The sequence below is a fragment of the Aphanomyces invadans genome, assembly GCF_000520115.1.
Source record: "Aphanomyces invadans strain NJM9701 unplaced genomic scaffold supercont1.3, whole genome shotgun sequence".
NCBI lineage: Eukaryota > Oomycota > Saprolegniomycetes > Saprolegniales > Verrucalvaceae > Aphanomyces > Aphanomyces invadans.
In genome coordinates, this window is record NW_008580148.1 from 616,454 (window position 1) to 633,644 (window position 17,191).

The 17,191-nt window shown below is 54.7% G+C and overlaps 4 protein-coding genes across 4 annotated transcripts; 2 read left to right on the forward strand and 2 right to left on the reverse strand.

Moving 5' to 3' along the window:
* Positions 1-161: 161 nt before the first annotated feature.
* On the reverse strand, positions 162-3,805 carry H310_01886 (hypothetical protein). The gene is made up of 6 exons (XM_008865221.1): positions 2,725-3,805; positions 1,836-2,674; positions 1,432-1,787; positions 997-1,385; positions 761-938; positions 162-713 (listed from the first exon to the last, which is right to left on the reverse strand). The coding sequence occupies exons 1-6, from the start codon at positions 3,751-3,753 to the stop codon at positions 274-276; spliced, it is 3,231 nt and encodes a 1,076-aa protein (XP_008863443.1). The 5' UTR covers positions 3,754-3,805; the 3' UTR covers positions 162-273.
* Positions 3,806-4,004: 199 nt separating this feature from the next.
* H310_01887 (hypothetical protein) lies at positions 4,005-8,453 on the reverse strand. Its single transcript, XM_008865222.1, has 3 exons — positions 4,282-8,453; positions 4,162-4,233; positions 4,005-4,109 (listed from the first exon to the last, which is right to left on the reverse strand). The coding sequence occupies exons 1-3, from the start codon at positions 8,398-8,400 to the stop codon at positions 4,077-4,079; spliced, it is 4,224 nt and encodes a 1,407-aa protein (XP_008863444.1). The 5' UTR covers positions 8,401-8,453; the 3' UTR covers positions 4,005-4,076.
* A 2,175-nt stretch (positions 8,454-10,628) lies between these two features.
* Positions 10,629-13,544, forward strand: H310_01888 (hypothetical protein). The gene is made up of 6 exons (XM_008865223.1): positions 10,629-11,880; positions 11,929-12,022; positions 12,086-12,223; positions 12,284-12,731; positions 12,775-12,889; positions 12,945-13,544. Exons 1-6 carry the CDS (start codon positions 10,664-10,666, stop codon positions 13,348-13,350), a joined length of 2,418 nt encoding a protein of 805 aa, XP_008863445.1. The 5' UTR covers positions 10,629-10,663; the 3' UTR covers positions 13,351-13,544.
* A 2,764-nt stretch (positions 13,545-16,308) lies between these two features.
* On the forward strand, positions 16,309-16,968 carry H310_01889 (hypothetical protein; the record flags this gene model as incomplete). The annotated part of the gene is made up of 1 exon (XM_008865224.1): positions 16,309-16,968. One exon carries the CDS (start codon positions 16,309-16,311, stop codon positions 16,966-16,968), a length of 660 nt encoding a protein of 219 aa, XP_008863446.1.
* Positions 16,969-17,191: the final 223 nt, after the last annotated feature.

Here is a 17,191-nt window from a genome sequence, read left to right on the forward strand (position 1 = left end):
CATCACAGGCCTTTACGCTCAGCCGACACTGCTGACGCTTCAATCAGAGTTGTAGCAAGGCGTGGATCTCGCGTTCTCGACGTCGCCTGCGCTCATGGCAGACCTTACGTGAACGAGGCGGGGACTCGGATTACTATGAACGCCAGTGGAGAGAAGTCTACTCGTCTTGTCGGCCACACGCCTAACGTGCATGCAACGCGAACGCCAATGGGATTGCATTACATAGCGATGTTATGGTCGGTGGTCGCATGGCGGCGCAGGAAGGAGCAGCAGCTACACGCGAGGGACCCACGACATGTCCTTGGTCTTGATCTTCTCGTACACAAACGACTCCATTCCGTTCATATCGGTTTCGTCCTTGGCCTTGAGGTACTTGACAAAGAAGAAGTAGTTGAACAGGTTGTGCTTGGTCTCGGTGTGCCGCGCGAACGAGTTCATCACCCCCTTCTCCATCCCGTCGGCCTCGATGACGGTCCGCGACCGGTTACAGACGAGGCACTGTTGGCGCTGCAGTGCCAACTTGTTCTCGGACGCTTCACGCACCGCCGTGAACGCGTCAATGATGATACCTTGAATCAAGTTGAGCAAGAGAACGATGACCACGACGTAAAACCCGAGGTCGTAGCCCACGCGGCCAAAATACGACGCTTTCAACGTGTAGTCGAGTGGGTTGTTGGACGTGTAGTCGCCGATGCCGCCGCCGCTGAGGAGACCTGCAGAAGGACGATGAGGTTGGAACTGTTCAAAGTCGACGGCGCACCATTGTGGATGTGCGTCATAAAGCACTGCATGAGCGAATGGCACTCGTGGGTTCCACTCGCCGTGGTCATTTCGGTCTGGAAGAAGTAGAACCCGTTCAACGCAAACACGTAAATGACGACCGCGCCAAAGACCGCCGTGATGGTGAGCTTGGACGTGTTGGTTGTCATTGCCTTGACCTGGAACAGCCATGCGTGTGAAGACGACTGCAGGGTGGACCACACCAGCCCAACGTACCACAAACCGCAACCCGCCGTTGGTTGCGACAAGGTCCAGGAGCGGAAACCCGTAGTACAAGTACCGGTGGCTGGTGGCGATGAGGCCGAGGAGCCCACACGTTGAGTACGCCAGGAACGCCAGCACGCTCTCGGAGAAGAGCGTGTCATATAAGACGCTGTACCAAAACCGAAACTTGGTCTTGACCATGCGGTTACCCAGCTTGGCCTTCAACTCGGCATACGACGACTCCGAGTTGACGGAGAACCGGAACACGTTCGAGGTTTCGCGGATCGCGCGCAGCGTCGACAGCGCCATCGCGACCCCCGCCACGGTACAGCATGCGATCGACCCGTACGTATTCCAACCGTTCACGTACACAATGAGCGACACGGTCCACAGAATAATTTCTACGGCGACGTGAGGAATTCGGCCGGCGCAAGCGACACCACATACCGAAACATTGAATCGGACCCTGCCACACCTCCCAAACCCGGTCGCGGATGGCTTTGGGCGACCGAAAGTGCAGCTTCGTGAGCGACAACTGCTGCTTGCAGTAATTGAAATTGAACTGCTTGGTCACGTAGAACCCGAGCAGGACGAGCGCGCCGGCCAAGTACGCAATACCGAGCACCTGGAGGAAGACAAACGACTCGGGGCCGTCCCATTTCAACAGCAGCAGCATGACGAAGTTGATGTAAAAGCACAAACTCAAGAGCCGATTCCGCAAATCGGTTTGCCACCGAGCGAGAAATGCGTACACGGCGTGTCGACGGAGGTGCTTGATCACCTTGAGCTCTTCGTCGATGCTCCTACCCAAAGCATGAGCACTTCGACAGCGCGGGCGGCCGAGGACGTACTTGGCGGTCTCCGACAACAAAACTTCCATCGCCTTGTCGCTGCCGATGTCCATCGCGTCCAGGAGTTCATTCTGGAGCAACTCGTCGAAGTACATGGCGTCCGCGGGCTTGACAAAGTACAGCGTCGTGGTCGTCCCATGCACAACAAGTTCGATCGATATCAACTGCGTGTGAAAGAACCGAATTGGGCCGAGTGCGTTGCGGTCGTCGATCGCGCCGTCCCATTGCGTGCGGAACCCTTGGACCGATCGCAGGTCAAACTGTTTCATGGCGCGATTGATGTTTACAACTTTCTTGATGGCTGATGAAAGGGTCACGTGGGACTCTTTGGATTGCTTGGACAGGTTGCGCACCGCGCGCTGGATACGATTCCGCATCGCGAGCTTGTCCGTGTCGGGGCCAGGCAAACTCATCGACGTGCTTGGCTTGAGAAACGCGCCGTCGTCGCTGTCGTCGTCGTCCTCGCCACTCGACAGACCCAAGTGCTCGTCAAAGACGAGGTCTGCCGTCGCCTCGAGGCTCATGATGCGGACGGCCACAACGAGCATGCTCATTGCCCGAACATAGAGGACGTGGCGATGAATGTCGTCGCGCTCAAAGGACAGTTCGACGCCGTAGATTCGACACAGCTCGCGATAACACGTCACGAGTCTGTCGACGACAACGACTGGGTCGAACAGATGGGCAAGTTCGGCGTTCACGGAGCTGTCGCTGCGGCCTTCCATGAGGGACAAGAGCAACTCCGACGCGGTTTGGTACACCCACACGTCCAACGCCTCCGCCGAGGTGGGGTCTGTCAAGAGCACCTGGCACACTAAGGTTGTCGCGGTGGAGGTCACCTATTCCATCAAATGAGTTACCATGTGTGTTCCAGGGAGTCCCGCCGTACGACGAAGGCTTGATTGTCAGGACAAGGGCCTTGGCAGGCTTCGATGAGACATCGCATGCACTTGACGAAGAGCGGGTCGGACGGCTTCGTTCCTTCCATGATGCGGATGATCGCGGCGAGGACAGTGGTGTCCTCGCAAGGCTCTTGCATCATGGTCTGCCACACAGGGTTGTGATTCTCGCACAGAAGCTGGACAATAGCAAGAGCCATTTTTTGGTAGTGCACGGAAAACTTGTTGATGGTGGGAAGGCGGATGTACTTGAGGAGGAAGCGGAGAAAGATGTCCTTCCGGTCCACGTCGGCCGTCGCTTCATTGTCGTCGTCGTCGTACAGCTCAAGCATCGCACGATACAACGCGTTCTGGGCGGGCTCGTACCCGCCGGCAACGAACTCGTAGATGAGTTCGAGCAAGGCCAGCTCTGGAGCGTCCAAGTTTACCGCGCATTTTGGTATTCCACTGGACTCCCCGGCGGCCTTCTTTGCAGACGATCCCTTCTTGACCGCGGGCACTACCTTGGGGGTCATGCACCGAATGATGAAGTGCCCAACTTGGGCTTCCACAGCTAGTTGCTGGGCGTGCTTCCACTCTTGCTTGGCGTAAATCAGCAGCCGACTCGTGCGTTCGACTTCGAAGGACACGCGCCACTTGCTGGCTGGAGTTTGTGAAACTTGGTCGATGTCGTCGTTGTCGTCGTCAACACGATCCAACGCGACGGCGTCCGCGCCTTGAACGCTAGTCGATGGAAGATTCAAGAGCGAGTCGGACGACTGGTACGTCGGCGGGCCAGACTTGGTACGCTTCATCTCGCGCGCCATGAGGTCGAGCGCGAGTGCACGTTTTTTCTTGAGCAGCAGCGTGATGCCTCGCACTCGGCGAGCTTCCACGTGCTCGCGCAGCTCACGCTGCAAGTTTTCTTCCTCCGCGTCACGGGTCTGGACGCCAGAATTCGAGCTGCCGTACGTGGAAGGAGCGTTCGCCATCGGCTGCTTCTCCTCAACTTGCTCGGGTCCACCAAGGTGATTGCCCATGCATGCAACGTTCGCAGCCTGAGTGGCAAGCCAGGGTGCTCGAACGTCCACCTAATTAGGACTAGATCCCAAATCACCATGTCCACACGACCGCGGGGGCTGCAGCGCCGGCGGCCACATGGTCATCCGTCCCCACTACCATTACGCAAGCTAGCGGCGAGGACGCCCTGCTTGTCGCTGCACGACAGCGTTTGCAGGCGTGCCTTCCTAGCTCGTCTAGTTAGTGCTGTTTGGACAGGTCGGAATTTTTTTTGTGGCCATTGTACAAAACGATCATGACATTAAATTAGTGGGCAGTCGTCCTCCCGCGCTTGTGTGGGACCTCACTCTAGATAACCACGGCGAACGACGCTCGTCTAGCGTCATGATCGCTTTCAGAACACGCCTCCTTTCATTCACAGATCATACCTCCAACCGCGGGCTTCGGCGGACGCTACGTGGCGTCGGCTGGAACTTCAACTGGCGGATTACTTGAGGGGTCTACAATCTCTGTTGGCTCCGCATCCAAGATGGAGAAAAGTTGCTTACCTTGGGGTCACCAACGTGAGTAGTCACGTCCTCGACAAAGCCGTCATGATCGTTAATCGACGCGCCATGCTCCTTAGGCAGCAGGGACAAGTCGTCGCGGCCCATGTGCGGGATGAATACGATGTCGTCAGTGTCGACACCCAAATCGACATGCCGCAGCCGCCACAGCACCCACAAAAGGACGACAACTCCCAACTCGATCAACAGAATCGAGTGGAGGTACATCTCAGTCGTGGCGAACGCGCTCTCCGCCGCGTCCACCTGTCGGTTGTGGTCTTCGATCCATGTGTCGACGTCGTCGCCAACGTTGTCGTCAGAGATTGCTTGTATTCCAAGCCGACAGAGTTCGTCGCCGATAGCGGCACAAACGTCGACGTTGTTGAGTTCTTGCACAGCTTGAGCATTCAAGTCCGCTTGGGTCTGCCGCAGCGCGCGGAGAGCTGCTTGATCGATTTCGATTTCATGTTGAACGGAGAGGAGGAATTGGGGCAATGCCGCCGGCGTGGCGTCGCCGGTTTGAACCAGTCCTTCTTGAGTCCACCGTGCGCGCACTGTAGTTTCCGTGACGCGTTCGAAGTGCTCGAGCGCGGACGCAAGGGCGACTTCGACATCTGCCATTGCCATTGCATTGCGCTCTTTCGTGGTGACGAGAATGGCTTCAAGGTCCGCTTGCATCGACGAAGACTCTTGGTGCAATTGATGCGACGTCGCGTCGAGCTCTCGCGTCAAGGACGTACCCCACGAAGCCAAGCGGTCGTCGTACGCTGCGGCATGCGCGGCCAGACTTTCAACATCGGCGACCAGTTGGTGCAGTTTCGACTGGACGACAAGATCTTGGCCAAGTTGGACATGCAGGGCGGCAACCGACAGAGCCACACAGCCCACGCCGACGATTCCTCGCAGGACTATATCTAGCCATGACATATGCGTCTCTTGCGACTCCTCGGCGTCCTCCACGTCGTCAGCAAGATCAACCAACGGAGGCGGTACTGATGGGGTAACGGCATGGAGGGGAGGCGAGGTTGGTAGTCCAAGTCGCGATGCGTCGCGTAGTTCATGGAGGCGATGGTGTGACTTGCTTGCAATAGCAGCTTCAGAACGCCCACCGAGTGCGCCTTGCTGAACACTCCTTTCTGGTATAGCAAAATCGACTGGTGGCGCAGCACTGTCGAGAGTTGGGACAGCAACCGAGGGCGGTGATGAATAGTTCGCGGTGGGCGAATTGGAAACCGGTGCAGGGGACAAACGGGGCTGGACAAGCGGACAGGTGGTGGCATCCTCTCCACGGGTCACCACAGGGAAACAACTTACACTGCCCGTTGCTACGAACTGCGGCGAAGGTGGAGGACTCTCGTAGTCGGGCTCCCATGCCCATTCAGCCATTGGATCGACAGCAGTGTTGGCCGGATAGATCGCTGCAGAGGATTGTGGCAGGGCCAAACCATTTTTTGAAGGAGAACGAACTGGAGTTGCCACATCGCGAGACACGTCAAAGACGACGTGGTCGGCAGGAGCAACATTTTGCGGTGATGCGGGCCAGTCATCCCATCCATCATTTGAACGCTGTGCAGATGTAGGGGGCAAGGCCTCAGAGCACCCATCTTGAACAATTGCACGAGGCTCATGCTTGGCCGTCAAAAAAGCAGTGCCAGGTTCGTCTTGAGGCCATGGAACATGCCGTTCGGCTTGTGGTTTTATTGCCTGAACAGCGCTTTGGACGGACAATGCCGGGGGCATCGTCACTCCGGTGACCAAAGGTCGAGGCGGGGTCATGCCCAGAAAACTTCGCCTAGCTGGTCGTTGTCGAAGCTGCAGAGAGCTCGCGACATCGAGTTTTCGAACGGGTTGGCGGCCTTGCGCTTGGCTATTGTCGGGATTTGTTGTCAACAATGGTGGTGTGGGTTTTGCATCGACGGATGGAGTGGGTGACTCGTACACTTGAATGGTCGGCATCGAGTCTTGACGCGACGCCGGCGATGCCGCACAAAGAGGCAGAGATGGGTGGATAAGATCCATGTCGAGCGCGTATGGAACTTCTGGCCGAGACGACGGAATGCCAGACGTGTGTTTCGTCAACACTGGCGACGATTCGGGAGAGTTGGCCATGCTCCACGACTTCTGGGACACGGAAGGCGAGGGTGCACCTGTGGGACTTGGTGGTAGCGGTGGGAGTCCACGGACCCAGTTGTTTGGATCCAGATCATTCTCACTTTGCAACTCGGGCGAGTCGAGTTCGACGCTTTGAGTGGAACAGGACGCGGCGTCGCCCTCGAAGCCCCCATCTTCTTCAGGTAGACCATCTTCCGTCGACAAGTTATCGTCGCCTTCACTAGGGGTGGATTCAAGGCCCCAGGTGTCGTCGCCGCCCCCGTGCTTCGCATGGTTTGGATGCATATTCGGGCAAGTGTCAAAGTTGTCGTGCTGTCGTTCAGCCGCTCGAGCGCCGCAGTCATAGGCATCGCCGTGGGACGGGTAGTGTTCGACGTTGCACAGCGAGGGGTTTTCGTGATGGGTCTCCAGTGGGGTGCTGTGCTGGTCATGTCCATCGTCCATGTGCCGTGCAACGGCCGGACTGCTCACAGGTTCCCATGTCGTCGTGGCGTCGCGGGGCTTTACATTCAAATGGGTCGAGATTTCCGGTGCAGGTTCGAGCCCTTCCCACAACCACTGGTTGGTTTCGTTGATCAACTCATTCGGGTCTTCTTGTTCAGGAGAGTGGGAAGGCGACTGGTACCCACTCGGATCGCCATCCGTCTCGACCATGTTGGCATTGTCGATCCAAGCCGACTTGCCAAGGTTCGCTTGGCCGTGGATTTCAAATCTCAACATATCGTCATGCACTTGCTCGGGCGTTTCCACTGTACCAGCTACCTTCGACAACAACGCCACGACATCATCTTGATCTACTGGTTCAGGCGATGCCACCGCAACATCCTCTGGGGAACATGTTTCCACGACTTGATCGTCCCCTGTTTCAAAATGAAGCCGTCGCTTGACGTCTGGACCTTGGTCGACATCACTTGGCCTTTCGTCAGCACCAGGTGGCCCTTTGTCCACGTCCCCACCACCGTTCCAACTGTTGTTGTCTACGTCATGACGAATACCTTCGGCTATCGATAGGTCGTCGTCAAAGGCAGGCAACGTTCTCGCAGGCGGAACCGACGCAGCATCGATATGTCGAGTCGTTTTCGGTTGGCTGTTTGACCGCTGCAGCCGTTGGGATCGCTCCCCTCGTGCGTGGTTGCTATCTTGTGACTTGCTGCGTTGCATTCGACCCCGCGTTTCGTCCAATTGGGGGCGACGAGAATGACGCTGGAGTTGCAACTGCTCGGCCGATCGCTGGGCGGCGCGCTCGGCCATGGCGCGTTGGTGGTTTAGCGATGCAATCGTATGCGCCTGATACACCGGAATATGCTGTTGGGAACGAGACGTTGTGCCCTTGACGAATGCGGCCTGGCGATTGCTGTGGCTGGCGACGGGATTAAAAGTTGCAGGAACAACGACATGTTTCAAGCCATCCTCGCGGTGGCCGTCGTTGTCCATTGCAGGAGAGCTAAAGTCCAATTTGATCGCTAGTTGTCGACGTTGTGGAGGCGTTTGCGGTGTCGGCACGTCAGTCTTTTCATGGACCTTCTCGACATCTACGTCTTCGCGTTGTCGGACATATTTCTCTTCTATGGGGCCAAATTGGAAGTTGCGCAGATGTCGTGATGACGGACGAGGTGGTTCTTCCACGGCGGTCGCTTTGACGACATGGCACAGTCGACGTGTGTGTGTAGCATCGCCAGCAGGTTGCACCGACACAGTCAAACCATCGGTGGAGATAGGTGTTTTGAATGACGCCGGTTGTCGATCGAGAAGGCGCTGCTTCTCAGGATTCGATGCAACTGCATCTTCCGCAGTTTTGTTTCGTGCGGCTCGCCACGCGATGAGTTGTTCCATTCGTGTTTTCGACGCCTGGGAATCCTCAATCGTTGAGGTTTTGGCACGGTGCCCATGGTGTGTTTGATTCGACCAGGATGGTGGAGCTGACGGGGCGCCACTCGTACGAGGATACACTCTCGGGTTATCCTTCGACCGGTACTTGCCGTGTGATGAGGTTCCATGCGTCGTCGGCATCGCGTCCTGGCGTCCTTCACCCCACTCAACTTCCCTACAAACCTTGACGCTCTATGCCTCTTGCTAATTGGCATTGTCGAGACCTCTTTATTTAAATACATCCGGATAAAATGGTTTTTATACGGAACATTGTACAGCAGCCCGACGAAAAATTGTTATTCTGTACGGTACACTGCACAGTAGCTGAGGATTGTGTACGGTACACTGTACAGTAGCTGAGGATTGTGTACGGTACACTGTACAGTATCTGGTGCAGGATACATGAGGTGCCGTTGCAAGGTGATGGGGGGGAATGGCTCTCGATCCTTGACATGGCACGGCTTGCCACGACAACCACATCCAGGAGGAGTGCTTCAGGACGAATCAACTCACCACACGTTGATTTCACGACCCCATAGCACCTGCTAGCGGCAATGCCAACCATGTCGGATTCAGCTCTTCGGGTTGTACACGCAAGCGTGAGGACAATGGTCCCACACATCGTGTCGGCAGCAAACTCAGCGTAGCATCCTACCGTGCAATCGACGTGGCACATAGCACCCCAGTGCAATGCAAACTATTGCACCAACAATGGGAGGATCTTCATTGCGTGGAGGCGGCTCAACTGGCGCACTGTGGGGAGTATCTGGAATGCAAACGCGAGACGAGGAGCTAAAAAGTAGTGATTGTCGAGGGGTAATTTGTGAATGGAGTTCCCATCGAGTAGACGGTCACGACTGAGGGTGGCATTTGCTTCACCGCACAGTCGAATTCGAGACACCGTTTCTAGGGGCGGACAGGATGCAACCAAGTCCACTCCTGTCGGCTTCGAAACACGGCAGCTTGGTCTGGACGAACGCCGAGGGGAGGTGATTCCGAGGCCTGCCCGCTAACTGTACCGCGAGCTAGTTTAGGTTGGAGTAGGTGGGGATGGTCTTACCTTCCGTAACAGTGACGTTGCCACTGTGGGTGTGGCGAATGTTGCGCGGATGTCCTCTCGAGATAGCAGGAAGTTGGGGCAACTTTTCGTCCATGACGACAAGGCGTATTCGTGTCAGGGAAGTATGCAGGTGCAAAATCTAGTCCATGATTTCCGTCAGGCTCGTGCAACTGTGCATAGATGTGGCCGAGATGTTGTCGAATTGACTTACCAAGACCGTGGGGAAGGGAGCGCTGCACCAACTCGACGTCAAACACTTGTGAATGGAGCTCCCGGACTATTTATCAATGTTGTTGTATGGAACAGGGTGCATCACACAGTTTTGAGTCATGGTGATGCAGTGGCAGCTCCCGCTAAACCATGGACACACTTAGTAATTAGCCAACTGGGCATGGTTCTCCCCACTTGTCGCGACAGAGGCCGCGACAAGTGGGGAGAAATGTGGTCACGTCGAAGGATGTACACAGGAGGCAGATGTGGCTTCAGCCTAATTACTTTTCCGATTTCGGAGCAGAGGCTTCCGACAGTCCCCTGGACGTTGCTTTCCCGTTTGTTGGCACATGTTATGCAGAGGGCGTCGGGTCATGGAATGCCAACAATATGGAGGACGACTCGTGCTTCATATGCGCACGGCGGCATGCTGGGTTTCGAACGAAATGAAGGACGTGACGGAGACGAAATCATCGAGACCAATTCGAGATACGAGTTGACAGTCACTGCACGAGCCAGCGCCAGAGTGAGCATGTGGTTGAGCCAGTTATATTTCCACAGAGGGTTATTTTTCCTACCTGAAGCAAAACCCAGCGGTGACTCGAAACATCAAGGCCAACGAAGCTCCCGCCGTGAGGACAAAGGTCAAGATCGAGTGCCCCTACTGATAGACTGATAGACTAGTTGGTACAGCGAAAACAGCATGCACGGCACGGAAATTTAACCAGTGGCTAGTACGACGGTGTACACTGTGCACGCGCCAGTGTCTGTTAAGCTGTGGTGCGATTCAAAGCGAATGAGGTTGCACTCTTGACATGCATGCACCTCATTACCCTACTCCAAGCTCCAATACCAACGACAGATATTTGTTACATGTCGTCCGGGTCACCTCAGCGATCTTCATCTCGTCGACGGCATGCCGCATGGAACTTTGCTTGGATCCACTAGAATGACATCCATCCGTGTTCATGGGCACACAGGCTTGACATACGGGCCACCGAATTGTCCACTTCGCCGTACACGTGGCCAAGCGTTACATGGTCCGTTTCATTCGGTTACTCCATATCCGAAAGATCGAAACTAAGTATCGAAAGGTCACGAGCATTACCATTCCAGGGTGGGTAGACAACGAGCATGGACGAGGTGTGGGAAGCCATGAAACGAGAGAACGGGGTGAAGCTCATGCGGCTGAAGAAGCCCAAGGCGGTCAAATTGTCTCTGCCCAAGGCAAAGAAAGATCCTGGCGAGCAACAATGTCCAAGCTGTGAAGTCCCTGTGGTCGACGTCCGACAATGCTCGACGGCGTCCATGGAGACCGAATCTCCGAGGAGGCTGGCTCCTTCGATCCCTGAAATGGATCTCATGTCTCCCACGGATCTCGTGGTGACCTGCCAGCGCGATCTCAACAGCTTGAGCGACGAGCAACAAGGAATTCGTAAGCGCGCCGTCGAATCGATACAAGCCACCCTCGCTAATGTGGATACTGGGACCCTCCACGCCGTCTTTGTGACCTTTGCCAAACCGTTATTCAAACGATTCAACGATCCTGTTGAGAAGGTGCGTGACGTGAGCGTCCGCCTGAGTATTCGCTTCCTTACGGGGTACCCCGACCTGCTTCCTCTCCTGCCGTACCTTATGCCAGCAGTGTCGAACCGAATTGGCAGCACATGGGACTACGACGAAAAACTCAATGTTTTCGTCCGCGACGCCACGCTCCTGGCAGCGCACAACCGTGGCCGGATCTTTGTCCCGGAAGCAGACGTCCAGCGGATAAAACCCCGGGAACCGTCCGAGGAGGTACGGCTTCTGTTCATCGAGCTCGTGCAGACACTGCTTCACACCGCATTTGACCACAACGCTGCGTCCCTTCTCAACGCGTACGTGTACGACATCATTCGCGTGCTCGTGTACGGGCTCCACGATTCGTTCCCAAGCGTCATCGTCAAGACATGCGAGACGCTGGTGCTTTTGAGTCTTAACCTGGTGTCCGTCATCAAGCACTTTGCCGTCGCGCTGGTCCGGGCGGCCAAGCACTTGCTTGAGCATCGGCTCGCCAAGGTTCGCGTCGCCGCCATGCTTTGCATCCGCACGGTCGTCATGGTGCCAAATGTTGACAAGTGCAAGGGCGCTGGCACGGAGGCCATCATGGACCTCGTCGCACACCAGGACGAGAACGTGATTCCAGTTGCCGCGTTCTACACGACCGACGTGAAAGTTAACTTGTTTGCGAAACTCGACCAAGACGGCAATGTCGTTGTCCGCCAGACGTTCTTCGACACGATCGCGATTTGGCTGCTCGAGCTGCCGGATCGATACGACTACGAGTCTAGGCTCATGCCGTACTTGCTCAGGTGCGTATACATACCTAGACGCAACGACGTGACGGTGCACTTGACTAGCGCGGTAGCAGACGACTGTCCGGCCATTTCGTCTCACGCCATGCAAACGATCGAAGTCTTGGGCAAGCGGCATGCGGCAGAGCACCCTGACGACGTATGAGCTGCAAATTTTTTCTCGTCGAACGATATTCGATGACATGAAATGATTTGGGCACAGGTAATCGAGCGCACCCAGTATGCCGTAGACGGCGCGATCTTTTGCAACTTTGCCAAGTCATACCCGGCTCCATTTTCTGAGCGACCATCGCTTGGCACTCGCTTGTATGTCCGCGGCCGATGCCGCCGATTTATCAATGTACGTCTTATCTCGATCGAAATCCGACCCTGTGGCGCTAACCCTTGAAAATCGTGGTAGACTCTACTCCGAGAGCTCAGCCACTGGCAAGGCCCGACAAGGATTCACGCGTCGCGCCTGCTCGTATGCCTCTTGGTCTACTGCGAGGACTCGGTCACGGTGGACTTGCACTTGATCATCCCGCATTTAATTCAGAGCTGGGATGACACGGTGGTGAGAGATTCGCTTCGCCAAGTTGCTGACTGCTGCGGTCGGTTCACGCAACCGGCCTCGTACGTGCCGCTTTTCTTGCCATACATCCGCGGCGAGACTCCTTCCCTCAAGATCATCCAGGGCATGGAAGTGTTGGGCGCGTTCTTCGATGGCATGGGCGATTTAAACCGAAAGAACCTCCTCGCGCAGTTGCCACAGCTGACCGAAGCACTCACGATGCGATTTCTCTTGAATGCGACGACGGTGCAGCCGATCTTGGCCGACATCGTGGGTCGCATCGTGACGCACTTGCAAGGTCAGGGAGGTCAAACTGACCTACCTGACTTCCTCTGTCGCAGGACTGTCCAATTTGGGCTGCGACCCCTCATTTGAATCTCAAGGACGACTCGTGTCCAAGTCGCTTCTATACGAGCGGTTCCTCCGAATCTTGCTGGCTCTGCCCATTTCCACCCCGTACGACATGCACACCTCTTGCAGCACCCCTCTAACCGATCAGTTCCACGAATAGAAATGCCTCAGCTAGCATGGTGGCCATGCAAGATATCACGGGCGTGCCAAACGTTCACGATGCCTACTTTGACGCGACGTGGATGCACTTGCAACAGGAATACCCTGTTGCCGCATGGGTCGACTGGTCACCCACATGCTACGAGCACCGTGTGCTCGCTGCATTGCTTCTGCACGGCCTTTCCTCTCGCTGTGTTGAGCAGCACCTGTCGCAAATCGCGGCATTTCTGCTGGCCATTTGGAGCACGCCTTGTGACGCTGACGTCGTCTCCAAGCAAGTAGAGCGACGAGATTCGCTTGCCAGCATCATTGTGACCCTGGCGGCCAAGTTAGATGCGCCCGGTGATTTGGCTACGCTTCGGCAGATCGCATTGGACTGGCAACACCAAAGGCTCGGTGGTGTTTAGGCGCACCGTGGGCAACCCGTCATCTTGCAAAATGCACTAATGCATCGGTGAATTACAACCAGAGAATCTGGCGCGCACGATCATCTTGCGCCAAGTTCTCGGGCTGCGCTGTCGAGGCTGTAAACTCATTCCATACTACCCCAGTGGTTTTCGTCATTTATGCAAAAATTACTGCAATTTTCGTGAAGAATTCCTACTCCATGTAGTGTCGAAACTTGGCGGCTGGAAATTCAACGATTCCTCCATTCGTCGCGCGCAATGCAGACGATCGAAGCCTTGGGCAATCGTCATGCGGCAAAGCACCCGGGCAAAGAAGTATGAGCTATATGGTAGAGTATCCTCACGGTTCAGGCTTTCCATACACTTATGACACGTACTCGAGATATATTCACTTGAAAATTGTAAGAACTCGCATCCAAACACATTTTGTTCGAACCAGCGGACATGGTCGGACACTTAGTGTTCCTTTCATTTGTGTGAGCTCTCATAACCATGAAATGCCCACAGCAGGCCCTGGTAATTACGCACACCTGAGTGCAGCGGAGGTCGTGTGTATAATTTCCTGCAGGCGGTGCTTTGACGAAGAGCGAGCCCCAACCTTTCATGTCACCGACTGTCCAATCTTTTACTCGTCGGGGTAAGCGGCAAATGGGCTTTTAGGGGTTTGGGTATCCGGATTATCCCGTTGACTATGTATTCCTATCTTCGTTGATAATTGGTCCAAAAAGAGATATTTACATTGAAGCATGCTATATGATTGGATATAATGAATAGAACGAACTTTGATTGGTGCATATATAATAACCTGCTACAAGTGTTGAAGGCACCGATGCGCTTGTGAGGCGACGAAAGAGTCGAGTGGCGGAGTTGGCAGAGTGATCCAGGCTTCCCATGTACAGCAGGCACGTCCAGTTAGAAGACTGGATCGAGAACTGGAATGTCTCTGCATCCAGCGCCAAAGTAATGGCGTGGCAACACATGTCCAGGTGTGTTCCCAAACATCAAGCTCTCTCAACGTAGCACGATGCAAGTTAGCACTTCAAGGCCGATGCTAGGTAGAAAGGGGTGGCTATGTAGACGATGCCAGTCGGACACTTTACACGAACCTTGATGATGTTATCCAATAGTTTCTGGATTTCTTGGTCACAGGCAAGACATACTGGCAGTCAATCCTTCGGGTAGGGCAGAGAATCTTGTCGCCAGCGTTCGTGCCACACCAATTCACAGCTTGATGCGTCATGTTGGGAGGTGGGAGCACTGGCACTGGACCACCCCACGCAAAGTACGAGGATGTCCCAGTTATGCCTTTGTTGCACAGGTTCACGAGGACGTCGCATGGAGGAGGCTCGTTGACTACGTCAGGAGTGTGGATGCTTTATCTGCAATTCCTTGACAATCCAACCCCTCATTTGCTTGATCCGCACACTGCCATCAACACCTTCGTTACGGAGTAATGAGCGTAACAACAATGAATCGCACTTTCACGAGTAACAAACACGTCGTACTTTCGTCTCTTAAGTACGTGTCGTAGCCATGTCGCATAGTGTTGTGCAGACGATCATCGTGCACCGTCAACGTAGTTTCCAAGCTAGAAAAACGATGCATTTCACTTGCAAGCGTCACTGTGTCCCTTGCGGCGAAGTTGGTTGTCCACGGCAACTTGGATTCGCTCTGCCAGAGAGGATAATTCAGCGGTACAACTCACCACTGGTCAGCCAGGTCCGGTGTGGCTTTGTCATGTCGCGCTGTTTGTGACACTTCGGTGTGACCATCCACTGAGGGATATCCTCAAATTTCAGCAAAAATGACGCATATATGTGTGAAAATGTTGAATTCTGCTGCTCCTTGTATTATCAGTTGCACACCCGCATCGGCGGTCGAAGATTCAATGGAAGTATCCTACTAATTTCGCGAATAAAGATTCAAAATGGGGAACTTTCCCAATCGGTACTTCGCTTTATCACTCTTGTCACCAGAGCAACCCAAGTCAATTGCCTCTTACAACAACATGTAGGATAATACCCATTCGTCCTGGGCTACAACCCCACACAATGCACATCCGCAACTCGGATGACACACAAGTTGAGGATAAACGGCGGCTGTAAGGTTGTGAGAGGCGTGGCACGCCACGGTGGTGGTCTGGAAAGCTCATTTTCGATTTAACCCCCACGCAGCATGAAGCTCTTCGCGCCGCTCTTTGTCGTTGCTCTCGGGTCCGCCCAAGCCTCCAAGTCACCTGCGTGGATGGGCGCGACGCATCACATGACGAGTAACAAACACGTCGTACTTTCGTCTCTTAAGTACGTGTCGTAGCCATGTCGCATAGTGTTGTGCAGACGATCATCGTGCACCGTCAACGTAGTTTCCAAGCTAGAAAAACGATGCATTTCACTTGCAAGCGTCACTGTGTCCCTTGCGGCGAAGTTGGTTGTCCACGGCAACTTGGATTCGATCTGCCAGAGAGGATAATTCAGCGGTACAACTCACCACTGGTCAGCCAGGTCCGGTGTGGCTTTGTCATGTCGCGCTGTTTGTGACACTTCGGTGTGACCATCCACTGAGGGATATTCCTCAAATTTCAGCAAAAATGACGCATATATTTGTGAAAATGTTGAATTCTGCTGCTCCTTGTATTATCAGTTGCACACCCGCATCGGCGGTCGAAGATTCAATGGATGGATCCTACTAATTTCGCGAAAAAAGATTCAAAATGGGGAACTTTCCCAATCTGTACTTCGCTTTATCACTCTTGTCACCAGAGCAACCCAAGTCAAATGCCACTTACAACAACATGTAGGAAAATACCCATTCGTCCTGGGCTACAACCCCACACAATGCACATCCGCAACTCGGATGACACACAAGTTGAGGATAAACGGCGGCTGTAAGGTTGTGAGAGGCGTGGCACGCCACGGTGGTGGTCTGGGAACCTCATTTTCGATTTAACCCCCACGCAGCATGAAGCTCTTCGCGCCGCTCTTTGTCGTTGCTCTCGGGTCCGCCCAAGCCTCCAAGTCACCTGCGTGGATGGGCGCGACGCATCACATGCACCAAGTGGCCGACGCGTGCATGTCGGAGCACTTGAACGCGTGTGAGTTCCCCATGACTGGCCGCCGTCTCGCCGAAACCACCGACTCCATCACTGTGTCGGCCACGTCGTTGGCTCACTTGGCAAAGTTGAATGTATCGTTCAGCGTTTCCGTGGGCAACGCCACGGATCGCGTGGCTGCGTACTGCACGACCCAAGTCGCGTCTGCGCCTGACAGCGAGTACATTGATTTCCAGCCTGCAGGCGGCAAGCCCTCGGCGACACTCACGTTTGGCCCGCTTCTCAACATGCGTTGTGACTACCAGTTCCGGTACCTTAAGGACTTGGGCAACATGACGTTCCAAACGCTGGCCGTGTCGCCCGTGGTCAAGATGGCCCGCGGAAACACGGAGCCTCTTCAAGTGCACATTGCGCTCACGAAGAATGCGCAAGAGATGAGCGTGAGCTGGACAAGTGACCGAGTGACAAAACCCACCGTCCGCTACTACGTCAAGAAATCCTACGACAAAGACCACGACTTTACGGACGACATCGCGTACCACACACTGCCACAACCTGGAGACTGCTAGAGATCCTGTTGCTGTAAAATAGTGGCAGTCACCTCCAAACCAAACATGCGAATCGACGGTTGGTACTGCGTTGGAAATATCCCGCTGAATCGGCGAATCAAGCGTCACAATGAGGAACTTTCCTCATCGACAGCGAAACGACCCTCCATTTTCTCACGATTGGTTGGCGGAGAGCAAAACTATTCAATATGCCCATTTCAACACCATGTAGGAAAATACCCAT